At 44.6% G+C, this 24291-nt stretch overlaps 5 protein-coding genes across 6 annotated transcripts; all 5 read right to left on the reverse strand.

The window, feature by feature from the left end:
- Positions 1-7: 7 nt before the first annotated feature.
- LOC117857764 (DNA repair protein recA homolog 2, mitochondrial) lies at positions 8-3706 on the reverse strand. 2 transcript variants are annotated; one of them, XM_034740616.2, is made up of 8 exons: positions 3522-3706; positions 2997-3057; positions 2560-2780; positions 1909-1996; positions 1351-1520; positions 968-1114; positions 743-877; positions 8-661 (listed from the first exon to the last, which is right to left on the reverse strand). In XM_034740616.2, exons 1-8 carry the CDS (start codon positions 3651-3653, stop codon positions 377-379), a joined length of 1239 nt encoding a protein of 412 aa, XP_034596507.1. In that variant the 5' UTR covers positions 3654-3706; the 3' UTR covers positions 8-376. The 2 variants fall into 2 exon arrangements, with proteins under 2 accessions (XP_034596507.1, XP_034596508.1); XM_034740617.2 differs by having other exon boundaries at positions 8-670; positions 2560-2800; positions 3522-3591.
- Positions 3707-5006: 1300 nt separating this feature from the next.
- On the reverse strand, positions 5007-9285 carry LOC117857758 (amino-acid permease BAT1 homolog). Its single transcript, XM_034740611.2, has 8 exons — positions 8937-9285; positions 8591-8851; positions 7802-7820; positions 6621-6840; positions 6116-6297; positions 5712-6001; positions 5512-5641; positions 5007-5415 (listed from the first exon to the last, which is right to left on the reverse strand). Exons 1-8 carry the CDS (start codon positions 9050-9052, stop codon positions 5068-5070), a joined length of 1566 nt encoding a protein of 521 aa, XP_034596502.1. The 5' UTR covers positions 9053-9285; the 3' UTR covers positions 5007-5067.
- A 922-nt stretch (positions 9286-10207) lies between these two features.
- Positions 10208-13315, reverse strand: LOC117857756 (amino-acid permease BAT1 homolog). Its single transcript, XM_034740608.2, has 8 exons — positions 13175-13315; positions 12821-13081; positions 12605-12623; positions 12046-12265; positions 11751-11932; positions 11203-11492; positions 10992-11121; positions 10208-10703 (listed from the first exon to the last, which is right to left on the reverse strand). The coding sequence occupies exons 1-8, from the start codon at positions 13276-13278 to the stop codon at positions 10356-10358; spliced, it is 1554 nt and encodes a 517-aa protein (XP_034596499.1). The 5' UTR covers positions 13279-13315; the 3' UTR covers positions 10208-10355.
- Positions 13316-16082: 2767 nt separating this feature from the next.
- On the reverse strand, positions 16083-21043 carry LOC117857757 (amino-acid permease BAT1 homolog). The gene is made up of 7 exons (XM_034740609.1): positions 20676-21043; positions 20318-20578; positions 19735-19753; positions 17788-18007; positions 17537-17718; positions 17047-17466; positions 16083-16927 (listed from the first exon to the last, which is right to left on the reverse strand). The coding sequence occupies exons 1-7, from the start codon at positions 20801-20803 to the stop codon at positions 16583-16585; spliced, it is 1575 nt and encodes a 524-aa protein (XP_034596500.1). The 5' UTR covers positions 20804-21043; the 3' UTR covers positions 16083-16582.
- Positions 21044-21188: 145 nt separating this feature from the next.
- LOC117857759 (amino-acid permease BAT1 homolog) lies at positions 21189-24016 on the reverse strand. The gene is made up of 7 exons (XM_034740612.2): positions 23826-24016; positions 23457-23717; positions 22894-22912; positions 22548-22767; positions 22281-22462; positions 21759-22178; positions 21189-21664 (listed from the first exon to the last, which is right to left on the reverse strand). The coding sequence occupies exons 1-7, from the start codon at positions 23933-23935 to the stop codon at positions 21314-21316; spliced, it is 1563 nt and encodes a 520-aa protein (XP_034596503.1). The 5' UTR covers positions 23936-24016; the 3' UTR covers positions 21189-21313.
- Between the last annotated feature and the right edge of the window lie 275 nt (positions 24017-24291).

Here is a 24291-nt window from a genome sequence, read left to right on the forward strand (position 1 = left end):
TGCCGCGTGACAACAGGAACTGAACCCTCAATTTCAGGAGAAACTGGTTCACAAGTCAGTAAGTTTTAGAGGGCAAGAAGATGATACAATGGTATCCTATAGAAGTCCCCTATGAATACATGGTACAACAATTCCACCTTGATGCCTCACGATGACACAACTCAGACTAACACAATGTATTAGCCTCTCTAATTGATCATCATCCCTTAATTCGCACTTCCTTTGTAGAGCTAAATGATAGGTTAGTAACTTAAAATGGTTCCCCGTCAGTGCAGTGTGCCCCAATTTTCTTCTCAGACAACATAACTGTACCCAGTCAAGGCGACGACTGATGAGAAAAGTTAAGAGTCAGCCAAGTTCCAGTGGCCTTCGTATGTCACCTTTGAAGGAACTGATTTCTCACGGTATTGCAGATCTCATCTGCCACACCAGCGTTTTCAAGTAGGAATTTCTCAGCTTCCGCCTTGCCAGGCAGGAACACGCCGTTGATCCAATACCCAGACCCATCCTTCACAACAACTCCGACCGAAGAAGCCATCTCCAGGGTCTCAGATTCATGGCAGATCCCCTTCCCAAATCTGATGTCGATGCCAGCTTCCTTCAGACTAGCTGGAGCTAATTTGTTCTTGATGACCTGCACTGATAAAGCAATGCCAGTAGCCTGCATAAGCTGATAAGCACAATACATTAGTATCAATTTAAGTTTGATGTGTTATCATGAGGCTGTGTGTAAGACTCCCACCTGGTCTTCACTATAGCGCAGTTCCCTTCTTGAAGTCCTCATTCTGACTGCAGCATAGAATCCTAACGCGTTACCACCGCAAGGCACCTCCTTGTAGATCCCAGGAAACTGATTTGAGCTCAACTTTGTTCTGACCTAAAAAATAACACCAATAAATAAAGCCAAAGTAAGGCAGAAATATCATTGCCCATATGATAAAAGAAATAAACTTAAACGATGTCATACCTGATTAACAAAAATAATAAGTGATTCAGAACGACACAAAGTGTACTGAATTTTCCTAAGCGCCCGAGTCATCAAACGGGATTGAATGTCTTCAGAATTCATGTGTATTTCGCCTTCCATTTCACATTTGGGAATAAGTGCTGCCACCTATCACAAGTCCAATAAAAGCAAGGTAAACAAATGTTACATGGCGTCAGTACCCCGCACGTAAAGAGGTTGATATAGACAGTGGTATGCATCGGAAGCACAGAGATGCCTATCAGCAATTCTCCAAATAAAATTCTAGCTTTGTGTTACTTGGGAAAGCTTACTCTTTATAATAAGTAAGGAACTGAAGACATAACAGAAAAATATACTGAAAATGACAGAGTGAAGTAACATACACTATCCACGACTACAACAGCAACAGATCCACCAACAAGAGTGTTTACAATGCTCAAAGAATTCTCAGCAGAATCAGGTTGGGCTATTAAGAGCTTTTCACTGTCTACACCAATGGCTTCCGCAAATGAAGGGTTAAAGGCGTTTTCTGCATCAATATAAGCACAATAACCTGCAAATATGCGGCCAGTCACAGTGGCAATCAAGTATCATTCCATTCAGTTATAAGAAAAGGAAATATTAAATGTCTTGTGCAAACAAAGGCAATAAGAATTTTTTTTTCAATAGATTCGCCTACCTAAATAGTAAGAACAGCATTGCACTTGCTGATAATCTTTACCAATGCTTGTAAAGTAAAGTAATAAAATCAGGTAAGCGGATGATAAATGTATTGATAAAAGGTTACCAATAATACTAGGTACCACCCAAGTACAAAATAAGTCAGTAAAATGGAGAAAAGATTTAGGAGTATAAAACAAAATTGTAAACAGAAAGAATGAAAGATGCACAAACAAAAAAAATAGGAGAAAAAAAAAGGGTGTCATAAAAGAAACTCGGACCTCCATTTTTTTGAGCTTCCTTGACAACATGAAGTGCAAGTGTTGTCTTCCCAGATGCCTCTTTCCCAAATATCTCCACCATTCTGCCCTGTAGAGATACTCTAATCAGTAATTTGCCAAACAGGGCCAAAAATACATAATGAACAACATCAAGTTCCATATAATCTACTGCCACGGATCAATTTCTCATGGAAATACTTCTATTCAACAAATTATGCTGACCAGAGAAAGACAGCAATGAAGACATGGAAAATTTGTTCCGGTGCTTATACTTTTATGAGCACAGGTGCTAAAGAAACAAACTGCACTTTTGTAGAGGCTAAGTATAACTAAACTAGCATGCTTACCAATTGCAAAGAAAGGAACCTTCGCGATAAATTAACTAGTGACTCTTGATGGTGATTAGGTCGATGCATAGAGTAGATAGGCATCAAAAGATACAAAGAACCACATGACACACTCAATGACTGTTGAACTCGCTGGTGTTGACAGGAAACTGTATGGTATCCAGTAAGTGTATGAAGTTTGTTTCTTATGTGTAATATCAACAGGAAATATGAAACAATAAAGTGTAAAGTAAATACGTCAAGAAATCTATAACAATAAAGTATCATTCGTATACTTAAAAAAGATATGGGAACACATTATGACCTTTGGCAATCCTCCAATGCCGAGAGCAAGATCAAGCTTGAGAGAACCGGTAGAGATGACAGACGCACGCCTTGTGCGGGAAAATCGCTCCAAACATAGGTTAGATTCTCTATCAAAATCACTTGCAAGTTGAGAGACAGCAACATTTAGTGATGACTCCTTCTCAAGAGCTTTTGCTCCATCAAGTGGGGGATCACTCTCATAGTCTAACTGCATATCAACTGGAAATTTGTACAGATTCCTGAGTAACATTGCAACTCATAAGGGAGTATAGATACAGAACACCAGAGAATAACTGTATGACATTGGAAATTATCAATTATCTAGTACATACTTTAACAAGTTGCTTCGTTCAGGAATAGTAAAGGTGGGATCTTTTATGGTAGAAACAATAACATTAGCAAACATTTGAGCAAGGATTGGGTAAATAGGTATACCTGTAGTTGACATTGAACAACCTTTAGACCAAAACGAACAAAGTGTCTCTCTTTTCCCATTCTAGCAAATCACAAAGAAGAAAAGGTGATCAGAAATCCTGCAAATATCTTGAGATATGAGCAAGTAAAGCATTCTGGAACGCCACTAATGAAGGTATAAAGTCAGTGAGACATATACGAAACAGCAAAGCAGCACACAAACTAAAAGTTACCTTTCTCACCAAGTGGAAAAACGCTATGGGAATAGCACTATTCGACAGTGCACAGTGCTTATTTTCTCCGCTGTCATACTGCTATGCTAGTTGCTAGTAGCTTATGCACATTTTTAGATAACTTTACGGTTAGCTACTTGTACACTCACGTTTAATCCAATACGGGCAATTGATGACAGAAACTAGCAAATAATCCTTCTCTGTCTAATTGAAAAGTCTCCATTACAACCAAAACAAAATACAGATCCCTAGCACATAGCAACTAGCCACAAGCCCAGAAGCGACGGAGCGGCAGAGAGATGTTGGGGCAAACCTGGTGGGGAAAGTGGCGGAGAGGAGAGGGTGCGGATGCTGTGGCGTTACTCCAGCCCGCGCGGGAGAGCTGGGCGGCGGCGGCGCCGGCGGCTTGTCGGAGGAGAGTGGAGGAGGAGAGAAGCCCTCGCATGGCGGCGGCGGTCGCGGAGTAGTGGGCCGCGCGTGCGCTGTGGAGACGCCTCCGTTCGCCTTTAGCGTGGGCTAGTCTTTCTTTCTTCTCTCTGTCGAAGCGTGATTCGGCCCAATAGCGAAGCGTGATTCGGCCCAATAACCTTGGAAGTTTTTTTTTTTGATCTACAATAACCTTGGAAGTTAACTTTCTTCGCTCCCGTCATTCACACAACCTGTAAATAACTTGTCTTAAAAAAAATACATGTAAATAACTTAAAGAGAATAGTACATTCAGCCAACTGATTTTTTAACACTTCTTTGCATGCCTGAAACAACTTTTTGCACCATTGTAAACTAAAACATTATAAGTTTTGAAAAGAAACTAGCAACTAAAACATTACAATAAAAAATGAAGAATAAGGTGGGAGGAGGTGCGTGGAAAGCGAAATGGACAATTTACGTAATTTAGTGTATTGCGATGTTAAGATACAAATTTTGGAGGAAATTAAAAACAAGGCAATATGTTAATATAAGACATGAAACGCACAAATACAAAATAATCACACATCACATAAACCATAACCTATCGCTGTACATGACGCCAAATTACAACCATAAATACCATGAAGGAGCACAAACAAAACCAGTTTAGCTGTCAATATTCGTGACGGGGCCTTGAAACAAATAGCGGGCGTGGAGCACCCACGATCCGATGCTGAGCAGCAGCACGCCGCCAACGGCGACCGGAGTGCGTTAGAGTTTGATCTCCACTTATCTTATATTTTGATTGGAGGTGCACAATCAATGAACCAACTCACGGTTGTAGGCTCTCATCGTGCAGCGCTATAAAGAGAGAAGTGGGGGTCGGGGCACGCACACGAAGTTCGTCGCCATGCTCCACTTGCCCATCTAATAGAAACCCGATCTACTAGGATTTGTTCTCTTGAATACCACATCATCTCTACTCAATCAAATAGCCAAGCAAGTGCTGCTGCACCAATTAAAGCCTGATTTCTAAGTTTCAAAGGAAATCTTTTAGGATTTCTAAGCTAGTATCTACTCTATGATTGTACTGTACGCATGCTAATCCATCGTAAGCATTTCCTTTGGTAGCAACGGGGATCTGTGAAGACGTCTAAAAATACAATGCAGATCTCCCAAGTCCCAACGATTAGCATGGTCAGCCAGCCGTGTTAGCATGGTCTGCCGGGGGAAGTGTGGAGGGCAGAGGAGAAACCCCGGTAACCTGGGCCACGGCACACGTAAAATCGGCCTAATCCCAGACAACGAGCCCGGCCTGCAACACCACCTTTCATCATTCATTGTGGGCTTATACCTTGTTGTAAAATCAACGCTTGCGTGATGATGATGATGACACAGTAAGCCGCACAATTATGTGAAACGCGCAAAATTTGGGCCCGGTAAAAACCACATTACACGTCAACATTAGTGATGGGCCCTTGGAACCAGAACCGGGCGTGGAGCACCCACGCGCCAACGCTGAGCAACACCACGCCGCCGACGAGGACCGGCGTGTAGTTGAAGTTGTCCTCGGCGACGGGGTACGCCACCGGCAGGGAGAAGAGCACGGTGACGAGGGCCACCCAAGCGACGGCGACCCAGCCGACGAGGACACCATGCTTGCCGAGGTGAAACGGCCCCGGAACGAAGGATTTCCGGGCGGTGGTGACACGGAAGACGATCGGCAGCGCGTAGGCGATGTACTGCCCGACGGTCGCGATGGACAGCATCGCCTGGAACGCCACCTGGCTCCCCAACGACTGTCAACGAAGCACAAGATGAGCCATGTTATGAGATGGCATGTAAGTGTAGTGCAACCACTTGAAGTTCTTCACACATGAGGGCAGAGCACACACCGTGAGGGCCATGATGAACGCCACGGCCACGGAGAGCCAGACAACGTTGAAGGGAACCTCCTGCTTGTTCACCCGGTACCACACGTGCGAGAATGGCATCGCTCGGTCTCTGGAGAAGGCATACCCCATCCTGCATGTCCAGCTTGGGTTTCAGAAAGATGGACAAAGAAAAAACAATGGAGGTAACTGTCACCACGCACCTTGAGTTGCTGGTTATGCACGCACAGCCGCAGAGGAAGGTGGCGATGGCGATGATTCCCAAGCAGACAAGCCCTCCGACGCCGGTGCCGAACCTCCTGTGGAAGGCGCCGTACAGTGCCTGAGCGACGGCGTACCCGCCGGCGTCGTTGCCGGGGTCCAGGAGGTACGGGATGTCTGTCACCAGCGATGCCAGGGCCACCAGGTAAATCCATCCGAACACGCTGGACAGAGCAACTGAAGTTATGATTCCCATTGGGCCGCTCCAATCAGCGTTCTTCGTCTCCTCCGTCTGCACTTGTGTAAACAGAGGCATCAACAACATTCGTGCCGCATGCTTCTGTTAGTTTTTTTTGGTAAATGTGCGAGTTCTTTGATTAACTGAAATTTGGCTCAACTGTTTTACCATATGCGCAGATGCATCGTAGCCAATAACAGAGTACTGGCTCATGAGCAACCCCACAGCTAGAATGTAAGCCTTGTCATGGATCCCTGCGCTATCGTCTACGTTGAAGTGGGTGAATATGAACCCAGCACTTGCTCTCTCCTTAGCAACTGATGGGATCAAGATGACCAGAACAATTATACCTGCCATGCATCCTTCCGGTTAGTAAAGATAATGCTCATGTAGCTAGCATATATGGATCGTCTACAACAATCACAAATATGCAGTCGAGAGTGATCGAACTTGGTGCCCCTTGCGCCTCTATTTGCTCTCCTTGTTGTTATTAACTAATGCCGCGAATCTTTCCGGGTCTTTTGGGAAAAAAAAAAGATTGATCAAAGTGTATATTCAAACGTCATAATCTTTTAAGGAAACCAGCTACAACAACTATTTGTAGTTTTGCTTAAACTTTTTTTTCCATGGATACAAATTTACATTTGTTGTGAGAAGGAAAAAAATGGCACACCTGCTGCGTTCCAAAATGCTCCAAGTTGGCCAAGCCATGCCATGTATTGGATAGGGAGACTGTTGATGAGTCCGTGGATGACAAGGATGGCACCATAGATGGCTAACACGACGTACTTGGATGCCATGTAGCCGCCACCGTTTAGTCCCCCTGTGCCAAGCAGGACCATCACTTGCACAAGCTGCGCCAAGGAGAAGTCGATGCTCGTGGTAGCAGCCCACTGTGTGGCAGTTGTTCAATCAACAAGGTCAACGTGATTATTAATGCATTAGAGCAACTCCAAGAGGCTGCTAATCTTACCTCTAATACTTTTTTTTTAGGAAAAAAGAGAAAAAACGAACTCCAACAGTCCACCCAAACCTTCCCCAATTTTTTAGCAACGCTAAAAAACAGCCTACCACCGCGTATATTTTAGCGTTGGTATTCCTCCCCCAATCCTGATTCCCGCACACTCACGCGTCTCTTCCGATGGGCCCAATACGATGACGTGGCCTGTTTTAAAATATTTGGGGCTATTTATTAGCGATTTGCTGTGGATTGATATGTTTTTGGGGGAAATCTTTTTTGGAAGAACTCCCAATACATAGTTTTGGGGAAGAATTTTTTGGAGTACTCTTGGAGTTGCTCTTACTCATGGTGATCTCGAAAACATGAATATTCAAATACTGCAGCAAGTCAGCAATTTCAAATTTTAGTTACTAATTACTCCTACATTTTTACACATAACTTTAGTGCTTATGTGATTGAGGCATCGATAAATTTTCAACCACCGAACCTGACTATGTTATATACTCCATCCGTCCCAAAATACTATTCTTTTTAGTTTTTTTAGATATATAACTTTTGCTATGTGTCTAAAAATAGTATATATCTAGGTATATATCAAAAGTTATGTATCTAGAAAAAGTAAAATAAATAGTAATCTAGGATGGAGGAGGGTACTACTGAATGTAAACTCAAAGTGTGCCCAGCCGGCTAGCATATGGAAGCAAACCCACATGCCAGGATGCCCGCTTAGCAGCCGGGTGACAGTCCAAGCACGCAAGACCAAATTTAAGATAACTCCCGAGCTAGTATTATCTAAAGAGAAGTCTGGTGTAGATCGACCCCATTAAAATTACGGGGATACTCAAAGGGGCAGCATTCATGAATCAGCGAAGACCGGGCCACGGACAGCGTACCTGTCCCACGATGTTGAACCTGTAATGCAGGATACAAGATTGAACTTCATTACGTTATTCTTAATGGTAGTTTCATGCGTATTAAATATAGTGACACATCAGCTAATTTGATGACGTGGTAGAAAATTTAAGAGGAAAGAGAAGTAACCAGTTTCATCTAGATGAAACTCTCTTGACATGGAAACCAACTCTGAATGTGTCTTGAAATTAAATGTTAAATAGTGCCTATGAAATAGTAACACGATGGTATGCATTGGAGGGGTAGTTTCAGACAGTTTCATTTTTCTCTTGCTGATGTGGTTATCTTGAAAACATCAAAAAGAAATCTTCCCACTTGGATTAACCTTAGACACGCTAGATGATTGGAGGAGTGGTTGCTTTTTGGCATCCATAACCTTTACAAAAGGAATGTTATATATTGCATGACAATGACAACTCGTACAATGATAAAGACTGATATCGTAGTTCAAAATTTTAGCTTACAAGACGATCGCTGCAATCATTTTAATTCTCTCACTTCCTGATCCGTCCCTCTTCCACGTCATAAAAAAGTACTATTTGTCGAAGCATAAGACAACCTATGAGATTCCTAATTTGTTCCAATATATCTGCTATAATTTTTTTAGAAAAGAATCACGATAAAAAATAGAACCGGATCATTGTCTGATGTATTGTTTGTTTCTTATACTTGGTAGTTGGTACAAGATTGATCATCGATTTGGAGGTGTGTAATGTATACTTCTGAGCCAACTATGAGCACATACACCAAAATGACAAAACAGAACGCACCATCCAGTGACCCAGGAAGCGAGGGGAGCCCATTCCTTGCCGGCGAGCTTGGCGCTCCAGTAGTAGAGCCCGCCGGAGGTCGGGTACGCCGAGCAGATCTCCGCCATGGACAGCGCCACACAGCCGTTGAACAAGGTCACCGCGAACCACCCGAGCGTCATGGACACTGGGCCGCCGTAGCGCAGCCCGGTGTTGTACGTTATCGTCACGCCCATCATCACGGAGATGATTGAGAAGGACAGGGCGAAGTTGGAGAGGACGCTACAAGCACGCATGGAGTAGAAACAACACTCAGCAGCGAAGCACGACGAAGAAGAAGGTACATGGGGTTCGTCGAAGCACTTACGAGAGGCCTCGCTTGAGCTCCTGCTTGTAGCCCAGCTGCTGCAGCCGCGCCCGGTCCGGATCGGCCGCCGCCGCGTCGGCGGCGGTGAGCTCCATGGAGCGGCGAGACACGGCCATGCGCCGTCTCGGGCGCTCGGCCTCTGCAGGTGCCGCAGGTTTCCTCTGCAATCTACTCAAGCTAGTCTGCTAGTAGTCATCTTTTAGGAGCACAAGGAGTCAACGGAAAGACGAAAGAGTGGAAATTTCGTAAGGCTGGCTGTGGCTGGTTCCGTCGACATGTCAGAGTGCTAAGATTCTTCAGTGCCGATGCACTGTACGCATCATACGAAGACACGTAGTGTTGTAGTGAGCATTATTTCTTTCCGGGAAAGAGGTAAGCCGAGGAAAACATGACATCCCACTCTCACTCTGTTTTCTGTTTTGGACTATTCTATGCTACCTGGCGCTTGCAAGGAAGTGACAAATACAGAACTGCTAACATCGAATGGAAGCTTAAAATTTAACAAAGCCACAGTTTATATTGGATGCTATTTTGTTCTATTAATTTTTTGGCAACATAAAAACTCAAATTTACCTACCATTCAAGAGAAAATTGAATTTAAAGTTTTGAATTGAAAGACATCTTTGCTCACCGAGTCCAACCATATATTGACATGTGTACGGTGAACAGTGAGATAGAAAAGACGGAGTGGAGACCATTGGCAGCATAAGTCACATGAGCAAAATATAAGATTACAATGACATCACGCGTAACATTGAGTTTCATGCTCATTGGTATAAATGATGAGAGGAAAGTTGTCGTGGCATGGTGGCGATCGTTTGAGGAAGAATACTAGAGAAGATCGACGGACACGCGATAGATTGATTAGGCCACGCACACCATCTGAGCTTGTGCGATTCAGCCTAACCTAAGACTAATGATGTACTCCCTCTGTCCCAAATTATAATTCGTTTTGACTTTTCTAGATACATAACTTTCGATATACACCTTGGTACATATTAGTCTAAATACATAATAAAAGTTGTGTATCTATAAAAAGCAAAACGAATAGTAATTTGGGACGGAGGGAGTAGCCAATGGACCTGGTCCTGTTATGAGCTTGGTTTCCTTCCATATTTTTAGTACGATGGACCGCTTCTATGCTGCACGAGCACCAGTATTTTATCTTGTGTCGAAAGAAACAATCAAATTATGTTATTATTAGGCAATACCAAACTTGATGCCGGCATAGGTAGGGTGGGCATGCTTGTGTTTACAGCAGTAAGTGCATGTATGTATAGAGCGTCCATGTTTGTACTTATATTTTGAAAAATAGAGCCATGAACGGCGAAGCACAATCGTGTTTAAAAATATTTCGGTCGTTTACATTTGGCCCCTCTAAATCTTCACTTTTGAGCTCCACCGCTGGAGAGAACAAAATTAGGCGTCGACATTGACGATGGGCCCTTTGAACCAGAACCGGGCATGGAGCAACCACGTGCCGACGCTGAGGAATAGCACGCTCCCAACAGCGACCGGCGTGTAGTTGAAGTTGTCCTCGCCAACGGGATACGCCACCGGCAGGCAGAAGAGCACGGTGACAAGGGCCACCCAGGCAACGGCAACCCATCCGATGACATTTCCAAACTTTCCCAAGTGAAATGGACCTGGAGTGAACGACTTCCGAGCCGTTGTTACACGAAAGAAGATGGGCAATGCGTAGGCCATGTACAAACCGATTGTCGTGATGGACACCATAGCCTGGAATGCCACCTGGCTGCCCAGCGACTGGCAAGAAAATATATCAAAGCATGTAGACAAATAAGACAGTCGTGGATCTTATTGTATCAATGGCTGACGGCACACGTAATTACTTCCGTTCCAAATTGTAGGTTGTTTGGACTTTTTACACTATATCTAGATGCATAATAATATCTATGAATCTAGAAAAACTAAAACGACCTACAATTTAGAACGGATGGAGTAGATAGTAATGAGAGATTACGCACCGTTAGGGACATGATGAACGCGATGACCACTGAAAGCTGGAGTAGATAGTAATGAGAGATTACGCACCGTTAGGGACATGATGAACGCGATGACCACTGAAAGCCAGACGACATTGATGGGCACCTCTTTCTTGTTAAGCTGGTACCATATGCGGGAGAATGGCATCGCCCCGTCCCTGGAGAAGGCGTACCCCATCCTGCACCAATTTGTAGTAGTAGCTTTTAGGCTACCTCTTAGCAAAAGTTATGTTAAATTTTAATGGCTTTATTTCACCTACCTTGAGTTGGCGGTTACACATGTAATGCCGCAGAGGAAGATGGCAAATGCGATGACGGCTAGGGAGGCGAGAGCCCCAACACCGCTGTTGTACCTTCTGTGGAAGGTGGTGTAAAGAGCCTGAGCGACGGCGTACCCACCGGCGTCGTTGCTAGGGCTCAAAAGATAGGGAATGTCTATCGTTAGCGATGCCAAGGCCACCAAATAAATCCATCCAAACATGGATGCTAGAGCAACAGAAGCGACGATCCCTATCGAGCCACTCCGGTCAGCCTTCTTCGTTTCCTCTGACTGATTAATTTTCAATTTTTAAAAGGAATGATCAACCTTGATCAGCTTGTATTACTGTGATTGAATGGTCAGTTTCTCAATATAATGTTACTCCCTCCGTTCAAAAATGTAGGTCGTCTTGACTTTTTTAGAAAGATAGATTTTATTATGTATCTATACATCACCTTATATTCTTATATTTAAGTGCATAGCAAAACCTATGCATCTAGAAAACCCAAAACGACCTACATTTTGAAACGGAGGAAGTATATGACGTACCATGTGAGCAGATGTATCATAGCCGAGGAGGGAGTACTGGCTCATCACCATCCCCACAGCTAAAACATAAGCCTTGCCTTGGATTCCCATGCCATTGTCCATGTTGAAGTGGGTGAAGATGAACTCCACACCCGCTCTCTCCTTAGCAACCGCTGGAAGCAAGATCACTAGCATAAATATACCTACAATCGATCAAAAGCAAGCGAGTGACCACTGATCAGAATCCAAATTAAACCTTGATCTGTTATCATGGAACTGAAAGAGTATGGATCCGATGGTGTGAATGCATTACTACCTGCGGTATTCCAGAAGGCTCCGAGATGGCCAAACCATGACAGCCACTGAATGGGGAGACAGTTGATAAGGCCGTGTAGGACTAGGATGCAACCGTAGATGCCCAGCAAGACGTATTTGGAGGCCATGTAGCCGCCACCGTTGGCGCCCCCGGTGCCAAGCAGGATGATCACTTGGACAAGCTGCGCCAGCGAGAAGTCGACGCTCGCGATGGCAGCCCACTGATGAGTAATCAAGTGTCAATCAGTATTCAGTAAGGTGATTTAGTGCTTTAGTAGTCTAGTACTGGAGACTGCCAGTGCCACATACCGTGCCACACTATCAAGGTTTCGAGCAATACTATTTTCTTTTATTGAATGGAATCGAGCGATACTTCTAAAAATTGCTACTCCCTCCGTTCCAAATTGCTACTCCCTCCGTTTTAAATTGTGAGTCGTTTTGATTTTTTAGTTCATAGATACATATAAAATATATCTAAGTGCATAACAAAAACTATACACTAAAAAACTAAAACGATCTACAATTTGAAATGGATGGAGTCCTGTGAAGTTGGAACGTACCTGTCCTACGATGTTGAACCTGTACAACATGACAGAAAACTGAACTTTAGACATGCTATATGTATGATCAGAAAATTCTCTCCTTTTTGTTTTATATTCTGAAATACGACTAACAAAATCATTGATTGGAAACATATATTCTGAACAAACTATGCAGTAGCTAGCATCTCTTCACGTACATAATGAACTAATGATATTAGGATGGACAGCACGTACCATCCAGTGACCCAGGAAGCGAGTGGAGCCCAGTCCTTGCCGGCGAGCTTGGCGCTCCAGTAGTAGAGACCGCCGGAGGTCGGGTACGCCGAACAGATCTCCGCCATGGACAGCGCCACGCAGCCGTTGAACGTGGCCACGACGAGCCAGCCCAGCGTCATGGAGGCCGGGCCGCCGTAGCGCAGGCCGGTGTTGTACGTCGTCGTCACGCCCGTCATCACGGAGATGATGGAGAACGACAACGCAAAGTTGGAGATGACACTGTGTATACATGTACTCCATCATTCAAAAGCGAATTTAAAAGAACGCAAGACGAATGAAATTGCATGGAAATTAATCGATCGAAGCGCGTACGAGAGGCCGCGCTTGAGCTCCTGCTTGTATCCGAGCTCCTGCAGCCGAGCCCGGTCTGCGTCGTCGGCGACGGGCAGCTCGACGGAGCGGCGAGGCACGGCCATTATTGCTCTCAGCTATCTAGTATTGCTGAGCACTCCCTGATCTCTGTCGGGGCTGGCTGCAGGTCGCTGCTACTTGCTTACATACTACGCCCGTTGTTGACAGGGTCAGTGGCGCTTGATAGTGAGCTTCTGTAAATTAGTCCTAGATGCACAAAGGAGTCAACAGACGGAGTGGAAAAGAGCCATCGGCAGCGCCGCTCCGGCGTGTTGCGGTGCTGACGTACGTCTAATTCCGCATACTTTTTACAGAAGGGGATAAGATACTTTGTGTGTGTGTGTGTGTGTGTGTGTGTGTGTGTGTGTGTGTGTGTGTGTGTGTGTTTGATAGAGTGTGTGCGCGCGCGCGCGCGCGTGTGCGGGGTGAAGACTACTTTGTATGTGTGCTCTTACAAGATAGGTCTAGTAACTTTAAGGGATATAAATATTAAAAGTTTGTGAATAATCTAGGACCAATACCTAATAAATTAAATTTTGTTATCTTTTCTCGCGCATTTGTTCATATTGACACAATACTTGTATGGAGGCTTCGTAATCTTTATTATTCAAACAGTGATAACTTTAATTTACCAATTATTATTCTTCTATATCTTTTTCATTCTTGTTCGTACTTTTCCTCCCTTTGCGTGACATGGACTGGTTTATTTTTCGGATATTTTTGGACTTTCTCATGTTTTAGGTTGAAATTATGGGCCCGAGCCTAGCCTAGTAAACACAACAGGTCGAAAACCTCAGCACGATCCCGTCCAATGCATTTTTGGGTGGGTTAGTAAGATCAAGCTATTTTTGCCGAGTCGGGTCAGGTAGCACGTAGCACGTCTATCCAAAAGACTGAACCAGCAAATTTTAATCTCCATAAAGTCACCGCACACACTGGAAGGTGGGCCATGGGCCCCCTAACCAATGGAAATCTCCATTGCATGAACAGTAAATCTGCTATTGTTCATTGATTTTTAAAGAAGATTACCATGGATGCCCCCCCCCCCCCCAAATTAGCTACTCAAGCTCCGCCACTGACTGCACATGTTCTTATTTACAATATGCACGTCACCTACCACCACCGAAAGAATAGTGCTACTTATTTTCTGGAATAAGTGATTTAATTAGATGTAGATTTATAGCCACTTTAGGTTGTAGATGATGCAAGTTTAATGGCTACTTTAGCATATTTTTCGTGACATTTGTAGGCGATTTATGTTAAGATGTGAATGGTTACTTTGGGTTATTTTTTTAATGCTGGATGTGGATAATTTTAGTATATATTTTGGGAATTATTTTAGGCTAATTTTTATAATGATATATGCGAGTATTTTGTTTATAAAATAGAACAGATCAAATGCCTACTATTGTTACCGGTGATCAGAGCATAGTGAATTAATAACCATATATTTTTATTTTTTTTAAATTAATATCTCTTCCTAATCATCGTATATTACTTGATGGGCCAGTCCGAGAGAATTTCTTTTCCTCAGAACACATGGCCCATGGCGTACTGGACCACGAGCCTGGGCATCTCTCCTCATGCTTGTAAAGAGATGAAACAGATCATCTATAGTGGCATACACCATTATTATGGATTATTACTACCGGTGGTCAAAATTTTGGCCGAAAATTTGATCTTTTTGGTCATGGCTGAAATTTAGTATTTGCTCAAAATTTCGTTGTATTCATCAAAAGATACATATTTCAATCCAAATTCGATGTTTTTCGCTGGGACAAAAAATGGAAAGCAAAATCCCAAACCTTGGTTACCACAAGGCCACAAAACATCCATAATGTATACATACGACCACAGATCAAATTGCACAGCTCGTAGTCGGAACTACGATGTGCGGATACTTGCGAAAGCTCTCATATCAGATATTGATACTCATTAGATACTGTCAGTTGATGATCCTTCGATACTTGTCGGACAAGTATCGAATATTTTAATATATTTTAAAAAATAAAATAATTCCGATGATTTGTTGACACCTTGCCGATTCTTCCCCTATACCTAGAACCCCTAAACCCTTATTCTACCTATAAATACATTTTTTTCACCGCACTAACGAGGAAGAATAATAGAGGGTGTAATGAATTATTATATAAAATATAAGCAATCATCTACACCAATAACCTCTTTTAATTGATGCTTACAAATTATGTATGTATTTTAATTTTTATTTCTATTATATATTATATTAAAAATATATATTAGTGTATCCTCCTATCGGTGTTATTCAAAAAATAGCGTATCGGAGAATCGCGTACCCGTATCCGTAGCAGGAAACTGAGCTTCCATGATTCGAGACCATGTTACAGGTCAACATTGGTGATGGGTCATCTACTGGGTCAATACCGAAAAGGATCCTTTTAGTGGAGGGATATAGCTAAATTATTGGACGCATATAAAGACATTGCCTTAGTGACAGTCGGAGATGGTTCCACAGTACTCTTTTGGAAGGATCTTTGGAATGGAACTGTGCCTTGACAAACTTATCCTAAACTTTTCTCCTTTGCCATAAATTCCAACATCACCTTCAAAGCTGCTGTCAATATGCCAGAACTCATCCAAAAGTTTAACCTTCCTCTCACAGCTCAAGCTCAAGAGCATTAACATATCATTTGTGGATGGGATAGATCATTGGACGTACATTTGGGGAAATACCTTGTTCTCAACATCTAAAGTGTATAAAGCTTTAATTGGACAGAGGGCCACATATCGTTAGATCTGGAAGTCCAAATGTCAGATGAAATGCAAGGTTTTCATTTGGTTATTGCTAAGGATCGCCTCAATACAAGAGATCTTCTCCGAAGAAAGCGTATGGACCTCAATTCCTATGCTTGTGATTTATGCATTTTACAGAAGAGGGAGACAATGGTACATCTCTTTCTATGATGTAATTTTGCCAAGGCCTATTAGAACTTAATTGGAGTTTCTGTAACCACCACTAGGCCGGTCTTGCAAATATTCAGGCTCATCAAGGATAAGCTTGTGATACCTTTCTTCATGAAAATCATTATTCTGATGACTTGGAGCATCTGGACAATAAGGAACAATTGGATGTTTAATGGCATTGATCCCTCGGTGGACTTGTGCAAAAGGAAATTCAAATTTGAATTCTCCTTACTACTCCATAGAGCACGTCCTGCTTTGATTCCTGCTATGACTGATTGGGTGCAATCTTTGTAATTTTCATGAAACCTGTCTATTGTTTTAGTTTTAGCTCTTCTTTATTCATGTTTTGTTTGTCATACTCTGAAACTTTTTTTGGTTTTTTGTCCTATTAACATATAATCAGTAGGGGCTTGCCCCTCCTGTTCTCTAAGAAACATTGGTGATGGGTCCTTGGAACCAGAACCGGGCGTGGAGCACCCAGGAGCCGACACTGAGCAACAGCACGCCCCCGACGAGAACCGGCGTGTAGTTGAAGTTGTCCTCCGCGACGGGGTACGCCACCGGCAGGGAGAAGAGCACGGTGACGAGGGCCACCCAGGCGACGGCGACCCAACCGATGAGGAGGCCATATCTTCCGAGGTGAAACGGCCCCGGAACGAAGGATTTCCGGGCAGCGGTCACACGGAAGAAGATGGGCAGCCCGTAGGCGATGTAATTCCCAACGGTCGCAACGGACAGCATTGCCTGGAACGCCACCTGGCTCCCCAGCGACTGTCAGGAAGAAGCACAAAATGGTCGAGATGGATCATGTTCTTTTTTGACATGGCATGTATGGTGTGCTGTACACTAATGTGACCACTTGAAGTTCAGATATGAGCTGGATCACATACCGTGAGTGCCATGATGAATGCCACAGCCACGGAGAGCCAGACGACGTTCAAGGGCACCTCCTGCTTGTTCACCCGGTACCAGACACGCGAGAACGGCATCGCCCCGTCCCTGGAGAAGGCATACCCCATCCTCGAGTTGCTGGTTACGCACGCAGAGCCGCAGAGGAAGGTGGTGACCGCGATGACTCCCAAGCACAGGAGCCCTCCGACGCCGCTGCCGTACCGCCTATGGAAGGCGTCGTGCAGAGCCTGCGCGACGGCGTACCCGCCGGCGTCGTTGCCGGGGTCCAGGAGGTACGGGATGTCCGTCACCAGTGATGTCAGAGCGAGTAGGTAAATCCATCCGAACACGCTCGACAGAGCGACCGCGGTGACTAGCCCCATCGGCCCGCTCCAGGCCGCGTTCTTCGTCTCCTCTGTCTGCACTTGTAAACGGAGCGATCGATTAGCAGTTTGATGTGTACGCCATGCGTGCAGGTGCAGTGCTTACCATGTGTGCAGACGCGTCGTAGCCGATGACAGAGTACTGGCTCATCAGCAACCCAACGGCAAGAATGTAAGCCTTGTTGTGGATCCCCATGCCATTGTCTGTGTTGAAATGTGTGAAGATGAACTCCGAGCTTGCCCTTTCCTTAGCCACCGCCGGAATCAAGATCACCAGAACAAATACACCTAACATGCATTATGAATATATAAATCCAAATTCAAATCCTGCGTGTATTTGTGAGAAATAAGGTATACCTGCGGTATTCCAAAATGCGCCTAGATGGCCAAACCGTGCCAGCCACTGGATAGGGAGGCCGTTCATTAGTCCGTGTATGACCAGGACGGCACCATAGATGGCCAGCACGACGAACTTGGACGCCATGTAGCCGCCGCCGTTGAGTCCCCCGGTGCCGAGCAGGATGATCACTTGGACGAGCTGTGCCAAAGAGAAGTCCACGCTCGTGGTACCAGCCCACTGTGTGTGACAGTTCAACCAACAAGGTTAATTAACAAACATGATTAATGCATTGATTAATTGCTCCCTAGCTCTTGTCAAGGAAATGGTCAATGTTGCAGTCAAACTTTTGAATTCTAACCATTTTAATTATTTCAAAATATTTAGATCGTAAAGCTGAAATTCTGACTATTTTCATCTCATCACAAATTCCTAGCATCCTATTAATATATGTCCATTTGAGTTCAAACCTCCCATTCATACTAGGCAATGTGCCCACTATCAACATTGAGGGCTTGAGGCACTGTGGTGGGTGAGTGACTTGCAAAAAGGAAAAACAAACAAAGAAAAAAAATATGAACAAATTTCATTTTGGGAGATGATATCGTTGGGTACAACGCCATGCTTTGTCCTGACAGGAAGAAAACAATATAATATGCTTAGTGCCTGCAACTCATGCGCTTGCATATGGCTTAGGTACCATACCACTAGTAAAGGATTGAGAGCGAACTACCTCGATCAGATTTTCAACCGTTAGATCAACATCAAAATTCTAAATGTCCAATTATTAATATTGCAATTATAAGCCACATAATTAGAGTGATATGTGACTGGCAGACTGAGCCACTGAAGGATTTTCAAGAAAATTCCTTATTTGATACTAGAAGATGACAAAAATTCTTTCTTGACACTGAAAAATTTTCCATCCCTAATACGACACTGAGTTCTATCTTTTATTACTTATTTGATATTTTCTCACTTTTGTCACATAAGTCGAACAAAACAACCACCTCCAAAATTCATAAAACTTTTCTTGATAATAGAACAAATGAAGATGAGTCCATTTTTGCTTAAAAATGAACACGTACCTTTGCCATTTTCAAATTAAAATTCACCCAATCTGATTACTTTTGAAGTATATTTGATTTTTTATGGTACCAAAATACTTTCCAAAAATTATGGAAAAACAAATAATATTCCTTACATGAGATGGAGTCATTTATAAAATTATTTTCTATAATAAGTTACATAGATAATTACAAGGCTCTTTTAAATTTTTCCAAATTTATGGCTCTTCATAATTCTCTATGTAAGTTTTGTTAGGAAATAATTTAATAAGTTCCAGCATTTGATGTGAGAAATGTTAATTATTTTTTATAATTTTTAAAAGTGTTTTGGTGCCATAAAAATTCAGATAACTTATAAAGGTAGCCTAAGTTAGTGAATTTTAATTTTAAAATCATAAAGGTATACTTGTCCTTTTAATAAATATGGGTTCATACATTTGTTGTATCACTAAAAAAAATTTATAATTTTTGGAGGTGATTTGGAGATCATTTCACCTGACTTGACTAACACAAGTGACGAAAATGTCAAATAAGGAATGAAATCTAGAAGTTGGTGTTATATTAGGAAGGACAAAAATTTAGGATCAAGAAAGGAATTAACTCATCTTCAAGTGTCAGATAAGGAATTCCTGTTTTTTGAAAGGGCGTCAAGGAATTTTCAGACTCTTGAAAGTTGACAAACCTAATAACCAAATAAAACCTGAAAGTACGGCCTGCCGGCTTGCGTATGGAAACAACAATGCCACATGCCAGGATGCTAATAGGTGCAGCCAGACGGCAGTCCAAACACGAGAGCATGACCAATAATATAGTATACTAGCTAGCATATAAATATAAATAGTAGGCACCAAAACAAATCATGGGAAGACTTTATGGTTTTCCCAAGGACCTGGCGCGTACCTGCCCCACAATGTTGAACCTGCATGACACAAGAAACAAGATATAAACTTGATTAGACAGGCTAGCTAAAAGTTTCTTTTAATTTGGCATTACCAACCACAAAATACGGGAACTGATTTCACCGTAGTTCAGATAGTAGGTTTCTTATGTTGAAACAAACCTACCTTTTTGAATTTGAGTCATCGACTCACTATAGGTGTTCTTATTTTTATGAATTTAATCTAAGAATTATAGTGGTGAGTTTGCGTGCGTGTATATAAACGTCTATGTATGTAATATATTTTTTAAATAAATAAATACAGAAGCATTGTGTGATATAATTGTTCGTTTCTTATACTGGGCACAAGATTATCTATTGTAAATGTATAGGTATTTTTTTCGCCAACTATATATACAACACGGTAAAATGAGATTAATATCAGTCCCTCCTCCCAAATTGTAGACCGTTAAACTTTTCTAGATATTTGTATGCATCTAAATATAATACATGTTTAGATGCACTTACGAACATCTATAAACTAAAAATGGTAAAAATACCTGCAATTTGAAACGGAGGGAGTAGAAAATTATGAACAGAACGTACCATCCAGTGACCCAGGACGCGAGGGGAGCCCATTCCTTGCCGGCGAGCTTGGCGCTCCAGTAGTAAAGCCCGCCAGAGGTCGGGTACGCCGAGCAGATCTCCGCCATGGACAGCGCGACGCAGCCGTTCAAGGCGGACACGACGAGCCAGCCCAGCGTCATGGAGGCCGGGCCGCCGTAGCGCAGGCCGGTGTTGTACGTCGTCGTCACGCCCATCATCACGGAGATGATCGAGAAGGACAGAGCGAAGTTGGAGAGGACGCTATCCACATATGAAAACACTCAGGATTAAGCGGGAAAAAAAAAAAGAGGAGAGGTAGCGCGCTAGCGCATGGCATGGGGATCGTCGAAGCACTTACGAGAGGCCGCGCTTGAGCTCCTGCTTGTAGCCCAGTTGGTGCAGCCGGGCGCGGTCTGGATCGGCCGCCGCCGCGTCGGCAACGGGGAGCTCCTGCAGGGAGCAGCGAGGCACGGCCATCGTCGTCATCCTCTCCGCTGGTGGCCTGCCTGATGCCGCAGGCAGACGACCGAATGTTGCTGCTCTTTGCTTCCTGATAGAAGTACTGCACCACTACTCTAGCTGATAGGACAGGGTGACAGTTCCATGGCGCTTAAATTATTAGCTTCTTAATTAAAGCTAATCTTAGATGCCCAAGGAGTCAACGGAAAGAGTGGAAATCTCGAATGGTTGCCTCGTTCCGGCATGTCAGAGTGCTAATTAACATCCCTTTTCATATGATTGGATTCTGGATCTTTTGACTGAAGGGGATGCGCCTGTGATTGCGATGAGCGATGCCTATGCACTGTACTTGTAGTCATTACCTGTAAGCATTTCTTTCCGAGAAGGTCCTAATCCATACTGGGACTCCAAGTGAACTCGACGAGGCAGAAATGATTCAAACGAAACGAAGCAAATCGATGGTACAGCGTGTTCATGATCTCAATTCTCATACACATCACCACACTGTTAGGCCGCACGCGCACAGGCACAACCACCTTACGCCTCGCCGACGTTGGTGACGGGCCCTCGGAACCAGAACCGGGCGTGAAGCACCCACGCGCCGACGGTGAGCAGCAGCACGCCCCCGACGGCCGCCGGCGTGTAGTTGAAGTTGTCCTTGGCGACGGGGTACGCCACCGGCAGGCAGAACAGCACGGTGACGAGGGCCACCCAGAGGACGGCGGCCGAGCCGACGGCGACCCCGTATCTCCCGAGGTGAAACGGCCCTGGAACGAAGGATTTCCGGGCCGTCGTCACGCGGAAGATGATGGGCAGCGCGTAGGAGATGTAGAGACCGAGCGTGGTGATGGACACCATGGCCTGGAACGCCACCTGGCTCCCCAGCGACTGTCGAGAAGAGAAGCAGATAGGACTGATTGCATATTATATTCATGCTTGTGTGGTGTAATCGGTTGCAGTTCAGAGATGAGATTCCACGCACCGTGAGGGCCATGACGAACGCCACGGACACGGAGAGCCAGACGACGTTCAGGGGCACCTCCTGCTTGTTCACCCGATGCCAAACATGCGAGAACGGCATCGCCCCGTCCCTGGAGAAGGCATACCCCATCCTCGAGTTGCTGGTCACGCAGGCGGTGCCGCAGAGGAAGACGGCGACGGCGATGATGCCCAGGCAGACGATACCCCCGACGCCGCTGCCGTACCTCCGGTGAAAGGTGGTGTACAGAGCCTGGGCAATGGCATACCCGCCGGCGTCGTTGCTAGTGTCCAGGAAGTAGGGGATGTCAGTCATGACCGACGTCAGAGCCAGCAGGTAAATCCATCCGAAAATGCTGGACAGTGCGACGGAGCTGACGATCCCCATCGGCCCGTTCCAGTCCGCGTTCTTGGTCTCCTCCGTCTGCACTTGTGTAATCGGATGTCAGAGCGACAAAATGATTTGAAATGTGATCGATGATGACGCGGAACATGCTTGTGGCATCCACGATTTTATTTTCTTTACCATGTGAACAGATGTGTCGTATCCGATGCTGGAGTACTGGCTCATGAGCAAGCCCACGGCTAGGATGTAAGGCTTGCTGTGGATCCCCAAGGTGTTCTGTGTGTTGAAGTGGGTAAAGATGAACTCCGCGCTCGCCCTCTCCTTCGCCACCGATGGGATCAAGATCACCAGGAGAAAGACACCTGCAATTTAGTCAGATCACCATCGATCCCAAGTCCTGAAATTAACAATCATAGAACTATATATGATCGTTGGTCTTGGACGTACCTGCTACGTTCCAGAAAGCTCCGAGCTGCCCAAACCAAGAAAGCCACTGGATGGGCAGGCTGTTGATGAGGCCATGCACGATCAGGATGGCGGTGTAGATGGCCAGCACGACGTACTTGGAGGCGAGGTAGCCGCCGCCGTTGGCTCCGCCGGTGCTAAGCAGGATCATCACCTGGATAAGCTGCGCCAACGAGAAATCCACGCTCGTGGTGCAAGCCCACTGCACGTCATCAGAGGAAACAGAGTGTCAGTCAGCGTCCTGATTACAGTATAGTAAACTAATGTCTGCACAGCAGGTCATGTCCAAAGATTACGGATCCTGTGAGGTTGGAGTGTAGAGTAGTACCTGTCCCACAATGTTGAACCTGTAAAACAGGGCACAAGATAAAACTTAATTAGAACTTGTAAAACAGGCGTCATCCTTGCCATCATGGATGAAAACAGCAGAATTAGGTCCGTTTGGATACCCCGTGCTAAAGTTTAGCACCTGTCACATCGAATGTTTGGATGCTAATCAGAAGTATTAAACATAGGCTAATTAAAAAACTAATTGCTGGAATCTAATTCGCGAGACGAATCTATTAGCCTAATTAGTTCATGATTTGACAATATGGTGCTACAGTAACTATTTGCTAATGATGAATTAATTAGGCTTAATAGATTCGTCTCGCGAATTAGCACAGGGTTCTGTAATTAGTTTTATAATTAGCTCATGTTTAGTCCTCCTAATTAGCATTCGAACTCCGATGTGATATTGCTAAATTTTAGCATCTAAGTATCTAAACGCTCCCTTAAACCGTCCGGATGGTCTCAGACGATAAGTGGAAGCATATCTGAATTTGATTGTTCCTTATTACTTGGCGCGAGATTTGATGCGAGAAAAAACGAAATCTGAAGAGAACGTAGTACCATCCGGTGATCCAGGAAGCGAGGGGCGCCCAATCCTTGCCGGCGAGCTTGGCGCTCCAGTAGTAGAGGCCGCCGGAGGTCGGGTACGCCGAGCAAATCTCCGCCATGGACAAGGCGACGCAGCCGTTGAACGTGGCCACGACGAGCCAGCCCAGCGTCATGGACGCCGGGCCGCCGTAGCGCAGACCGGTGTTGTACGTCGTGGTGACGCCCGTCAGCACGGAGATGATAGCGAAGGAGAAGGCGAAGTTGGAAACAACACTAGCAGGAAATCCATACGGTTGTTAGAAAAATTGGAACGGGATCAGAAGCGACAAGAAGAAGGAACGAACTGATGAAACTGCTTGAGCTTGCTGTGCAGAAACTTACGAGAGGCCGCGCTTGAGCTCCTGCTTGTATCCCAGCTGCTGCAGCCGCGCCCGGTCGGCGTCGGCGGCCGGATGATCGGCCGCGGGCAGCCCGGCCTCGACGGTGCCCATCGCCCTCTGCGGCTGCGGCGACAGAGTATGCTCTCGTCTCTATAGTCTCCGGTTGACAGGGTCAGTGCCGTTCTGTCGTAGTAGATGCAGTAGCAGTCAGCAGAAGCGACTGAAATCGCCACGGGATGGCCAGCACGTGCAAGCTAAGTCCAGCGAATCCCTTTCGTATGATTCGACATGCTTTGACTCGGGGTGCTTGATCTTAAGTTAAAGTTTCGTATCGAATCTTCGGATGCTAATTAGCTAATTAGAAGAACTAAACAAGCTAATTATAAACTCCATCTGTATTTATAATTAGCTTTAGAATTAATATATATGTAATACTCCTAATTAGTATCTAAACATTTGATGTGATA

Source organism: Setaria viridis, chromosome 5 (genome assembly GCF_005286985.2).
Source record: "Setaria viridis chromosome 5, Setaria_viridis_v4.0, whole genome shotgun sequence".
NCBI lineage: Eukaryota > Viridiplantae > Streptophyta > Magnoliopsida > Poales > Poaceae > Setaria > Setaria viridis.